At 44.8% G+C, this 6,000-nt stretch overlaps 1 protein-coding gene across 8 annotated transcripts in view; it reads right to left on the reverse strand.

The window, feature by feature from the left end:
- dlg3 (discs, large homolog 3 (Drosophila)) overlaps positions 1-6,000 on the reverse strand; it is a 73,861-nt gene that overhangs the window by 50,142 nt on the left and 17,719 nt on the right. For 4 of the 8 annotated variants that reach the window (XM_068715016.1, XM_068715012.1, XM_068715015.1 and 1 more), the window contains exon 1: positions 3,594-4,774. The exons of the other annotated variants lie outside the window; for them this stretch is intronic. In XM_068715016.1, coding sequence (XP_068571117.1) covers positions 3,594-3,983 — 390 coding nt within the window. In that variant the 5' untranslated portion in view covers positions 3,984-4,774. Of the gene's footprint in view, positions 1-3,593; positions 4,775-6,000 lie in introns of those variants that run through there. 8 annotated transcript variants of the gene reach the window in all.

Here is a 6,000-nt window from a genome sequence, read left to right on the forward strand (position 1 = left end):
CAATGCTTTCAACATATCCTTGTTTCTCGAGGTCAAAGTTGCCTGGCCTTACGAGGAGTCCTCCTTTCATGAGTACTAAGAGCCGGGGGAGACGGAGGAACGCTTGAGAAAAATCTTATTGGGTCATATTTTGAGTCGGGCCGTACAGCTATAAGCCACCTCTCGCTAAGCATCATCCATAACATCCACTACGTCTTATTGCTTTTCTCCCTTCTTCATTTTCCTTTAAATGCAGCCCTCCCCTGTTTAAAAGGTGTTCATCCTGCGTTTTCTAGCAGCTCTCCACTCTATTCCTACTTTACCCGACATCCTGAGGGTTGACGTTGATGTGTAATGTTACACACAATATATGTAAACTTCTCTTACTTAGTACTAGTAAACAAAAGCGCAGTATGCATTATGTGTAACATTGGACTGAATGTATTGAAAGGAACGGCACATGAAGGTTTAATGAAAATGTCCATCTTGGCGTTATCATTTAAACTAGATTTCTGAGGAAAACGTATGTGCTGAGTGCATGCAATTCCATTCAGATCACATCATTTCTTGCCTTTTTCTATTCCAAGACAAGCTTGTATAAATCTCTCTTGATCTGATGAGCATATTCCAGGTTTTGGACGGAGCCTTTTTTAAGATAACAGCAGGGGATCCAGCTCAAGACGTTCGGACATGGAGCACATGTAAATCCCATCCGTTAATACTCTCTGGGTTGCTCTTACAGGAATGGCACATCAAATCCGGCCCAAACTAAATCTCATCGGACAGATGTACAAACCAATGATACCAATAAATCAATGTGACTATAAGAGACACGCATACATACACGAGCACAAACATTTATGATCGAAGGCCCGAAGGCTTTCGAGTCGTAATCACCTTTGGGAGTGTCTGACATGGAACGCCCACCGTGCCTGTGCATTCATTTAAAACACCACAGCCACTACAGAGGCCTGTTCTAAACAACGCGGCCTGGCAAAGCATTCTGGACCAAATCTTGATGCTAATAAATAAAGTAAAATCCAATTAATATTTTAAGCTAATCATAGCCACAGAGCTGGAGAACACACAAAGACATATTGGAGCCCGGGGGGGCTTCTGACTGAAGCTCCCAGTAGACTGAGGTCACTACTTTTCTCAGATTTAAATTCAAAAGCTCTTGTTTTAAAGAATGTTCTAATAATCCCAACTGGAATCATCCACAATTAACCTAGCAAGCTCTTGACAAAAGCAGCAAAATGTTTTCCTAAATAGATGACAGAGGGGGGGAAAAAATGAACATGGCACCATCATGTCTTGGGGTCGTGTAATGATTTCCTCACACATACATGAAATGTTCATGGCTACAGAAGCCATTTGAAAATGTCAACGATCCAGCTATGAGAAGCCAGCTCGGATCATTCTGAACGACCGTGTAAGGTTACTGCTTTTCATCGTGCTAGCATCCCAAAACACGAGTTGTTATGAAAGCTATAAGATAATAGATGTGCGTGGTTGGGCGTGTGTGATCACTGCCCTGCTCTCCGGCTGTGTATAGGTAGTGGGGGAGGGGTAGCGTTCACATTTCCCACCCAAGGATAAGAAATGGTGACTGGGGAGAGCCGAGGAAGGCGGTGTGTGTGTGTGTGTGTGTGTGTGTGAGTGAGTGCATCTCCGTCCATGCCGTGTGCTATGGCCCGTTCATAGGAAGCGTACTGGCCGCTTGCATGCCCGTTTTAAGAGATGGAGGGACAGATGCTTGTCCACAGTGTCAGGGCTCGCTTGCTTTCTCTCTCTGACAGCACCACCAACTGCCTCCTCTTACATAACCCCCTCCCCCTCTCCAGGCCCACTGCCTGCCTTTATTGGCTTATTTCTCTCTTTTTCAACCCTAGCATTTTCACCCCAGTGACTGCTGCTTTTTTTCCCCCCACCATCATCCATCGCTGATTCATTCTATTTTTATTCCAATGTATATGCTCCTGGACTGTAAGCATGAATGCCAGGTTGGATATTTTCTCTACAGAGTTTTTGTGTGGTGCACATTCGTTCGAGCAGGGGAGCAAGGATCCATTGGAAGGATAGGACCAGCTATGATTCTGCAGAGTGGTTTATCCATTAACCGTGCTGTTTCAACAACATAAGATCCCAACACGAATCACGATGGAACCTATTTAGATACTAATTTGTTTCATTGAATATTGAATGCTGGAAATGAGCAGTAGAAAAATTCGGTGGCAGTACTGTTGGATAGTAAAATGCTCCATGTAGGCAATAAAGGCTTACATAATCACATCTGCTGTGAGCTTTGGAATGTGTGAAACATGAAATAAGCCTGATTGGTCTGGAGGAAAAAGGCTTCCAATAGATTTTACACACGAACCAAGAGAAAGTGTCAATCTCTTTTTTTGCCTCTTCAAACCTCCCATTGGTTTGTAGTAATCTGCTAATATCAGTCAGGTTGCGGTTCATATGTGGGCTCAGCTCAGGGGGATCTCTTGCACTCTACCACTGAAATTTCAGCCTCCATTTTACCCCTGTGCTTCTTCTCACCTTCCTTCCTCCCATGGCCTCACATTTCTTGCTCAAAACGCGATCCGACATAAACGGAGGGAGTACAAACGATGCAGCGGCTTCACTTGCCGCAAATACGAGACTACATAGACACATACTCATGCACAGCTAGAACCATTCCTTGAATCTCATGCTCACCGAGCTACCCTTCCCCCACCCGAGCTCACTCTCATGCTCACATCCATGCACCTTCCTTAATTAAAGACTGCGCTTCTGAAGCCGTTATGACCTTTTATCAACCGTGATTTATAAATACATGTAAATAAATGGGGATAATAGAGACTAAACGGACACATGTAAAGAGGCAGTTTCATTCACACTGTGCGGCATGTATGACCGGCAGCGTTTGGGCACAGATTACTGCTGATTCCCTTCTTTCTTTTTTTTTTTTTTTTTACACAACCCATCCATTATATTGTTAGTCTTTTGAGCAGAATTACTTGCTAAAAAAATGGAGGCTAAATAAGAAATGGAACTGGTATCAGAGATCGATGTCATCATCTCTTTCTCTACTCGCTAATGAGACACAATCCTACAATTAGTTGATCTCTGGGAGATCTATTTCTTACAATCTAATGTACAAAGTCAGTCGTTAACGTCGCCGTTACAAGCTTGAGAGATAACTTAAAATAATTGCAAACTGCACCCTAGTGCTGCTTCAGTGAATGAAAATGCAGCATTTTTGGCCTATGGTGACTGCATCGGCGTAAGCCTTTGACGACATACACTAGGTGTGTTAAATGTATAAGCATTAGTCATCTGCATCAAATCCAAACATGAAGATCATCCCTATGTGTGTGCAGTGGAACTGGATCAGTCCTGTTCTCTTCTCCTTGCTCTGCTTTCAATAGAGGAACCACAGTCAACAAATGGGGAAACGGAGGGCTTGAGATGAATACTAAATATGAATTCTCTTCCATAAATCGACAGCTGATACATGATGGTCTCTGTTTTACTACAGCAGGCAGCTCATCTGATCCCAGTCCCCCCCAGTCAGGCCCCACAGGCCCGAGCTATCTAACAGAGTGAGAAAGACGAGTTACCTGGTCATACCACTCCCGGTTGGTACAGGTGCACTCGGGCCACCATCCCGCTTGTCCACTGGAGTTGTTGCCGTTTACTTTGGGGGCACCCTTGGATTGGCCCTTTGGGTTGGGGCCTCCAGGGCCCCCACCAGCCATAATCTTGCCCTTACTTCTCCCCAAAGTGCCCCCTCCTCCTCCTCCTCCTCCTCCTCCTCCTCCTCCCATGCTTCCACCTCCCCCTGAGGCCGGAGGGGGTAAGGTCTGGCCTCCCCCGTACCCAGGCGGGTATCCATAGGGCTCGGCCTGCCAGTCTCCTCCATACGACGGGGCGTCCATCCTACGCAGGGCAGCCATACGGGTCACCTCATAACATTCTGGGCACTTGCAGCAGTGGTGGTGTTTGTGCATGCTGGCTGCGCTGGCTGGACTGACGCTGAGCTGAGCGGCGTGGCACTCTGTCTCTGCTGCCTCCTCAGATCTCACACGGCGCGCTGTGATCGGCTCACAGAGCGCTAATGCCGACGGAAATAACACTGATCACAGGAATTTTCTACAGATTTTCCCTTTTTGTCAAATCCTGTCACTCTCCGCTTTATTCCTCTCGGATGTAGAAAAAAAAAAAAGATCAAGAGGGACGAGAAGCAGCAACAGGAAAACAAAAATACAAAATGGGCACGTAGTCTTTGTCCTCTTGACGTAGAAGATCAAAGGAAAAATTCAAAATATTGTATACGACCACACAATCAGAGACCAGCCCCGATGGTAGAAATTTCCTCTTGCTTCTCTTGGTTCACAGTGATACGCATATAAATTCATAGATATATATATATATATTCTTTTGTTTATATATCATATATATTTACACACACAAATACATATAAAAATATTAATATAAACAGACAAGCACAAATACAGTTATGTACAGGGATAAATGTATATATATAAATATCTATATGTGTGTGTACAAATATATATATAGATATATAAACAATATGTATAAATAAATAATATCCGCAGATGAAAATCTTCTTCTGTTCTTGGTATCTTCCCTGGTCTGTCAAAATCTCACGGTTTTCCTCCTGCGTTGAAAATCGTTGTCTTTCTCTCTCTGTCTCTTTTCTCAGCCTGCAGAGAGGAGCTGAGCACTGGATCGCCTCTCAGCCAGCTTGCCCTAGATGTGGATTATTCAGAGGGATGCAAGCAAGCAAGAGGGAGATGGAGAGTGAGAGACACAGAGAGAGAGAGAGCGAGAGAGAGAGAGAGAGAGAGAGAGAGAGAGAGAGAGAGAGAGAGAGAGAGAGAGAGAGGCAGGGGGGGGAGATACGTAGCAGCATCCCTCCAGCACCTCAGCCCTGACAGCCACAACCAATCAACTGGCAGCGCTGCCATCAGCAGCAGCAGCAGCACCAACAGGACTGAGCGCTTCGCTAGCTGCTCTTAAAGGGGCCGCAACAACTAAACCTCACTGCTGCCTGCCTTGGGTGAAAAGGTGCTGCTTCAGAAAATCCAGGCACAATGACAACATTGTATTTGTCTATTTCCTCAACAAAAAAAAAGGTCAGGAAGTTGTAGTCTGCAGTCTGCCAATGCCGACACACGGCCCTGATCCACTAATTGTGAGTCTAATCCACGTTTTTCATCAGACCAATGCAGCCAAAATCCAACTTACAGTGAGCAGCCCTGTCCCTCCGACTGGTAACTGGTCACCTCCGCGGTCATCTCTAGTTCAGCCGCAGATTTAACAGCTTTCATGTGCAAGTGATTGGCAACCTCAGGCTCTGTGTCCCAGCACACATCTGTAAATAATCTCACAATGGAAGCAGGTGCAGCAGATGGAAATCTTCTCCCGGGTTTCACTAGACCTGCCTCTCAGCAGTGATGCCTTTGAATCACGCTGCATTACTTTGCATCACTCTCTACCCCTCTTCCTTTTTTAGTAATATTACTGGCAAAGCAGCACTGCAGTTGAATTCATTTCACTGTTAAGTCCTGCCTATGTGCAGTATTGGGTCAAAAATAAGCACAGGGAGAGAAAACTGCACTCCTGAAGCCTCGTTTAAGAACCATAAGTGAAATATTTTATGTTCACAATGATGACATCAACACATGTGTACGAAACCAACAAGATTACACGCTTGGGCTTTCGAGTGGGTGGAGGAAGAGATTGAGAGTGAGAATGCGTGAGGGGGGGAAAAAAAGAGAGAAGGAGAGACTATATGCTTTCATGTATGTGTGGCGGTTATATTTTCAGTAATGCGATTGGACTGTGAACAGTTTTGCAAGCTTATGAATTTGTGGGTTGATCACAGCTAGATATAAAACATCCTGACATTGAGGGCGAAGGTTTATTTATTTTTTTTAGAGACCTAAGAGGGATTGTTACAGTGTTGCCATTAAAGCCCTGCATATATGCATTATTAATGAA

Source organism: Cebidichthys violaceus, unplaced genomic scaffold (assembly GCF_023349555.1).
Source record: "Cebidichthys violaceus isolate CVI_PGR_0920_01 unplaced genomic scaffold, fCebVio1.0.p SCAF_2, whole genome shotgun sequence".
NCBI lineage: Eukaryota > Metazoa > Chordata > Actinopteri > Perciformes > Stichaeidae > Cebidichthys > Cebidichthys violaceus.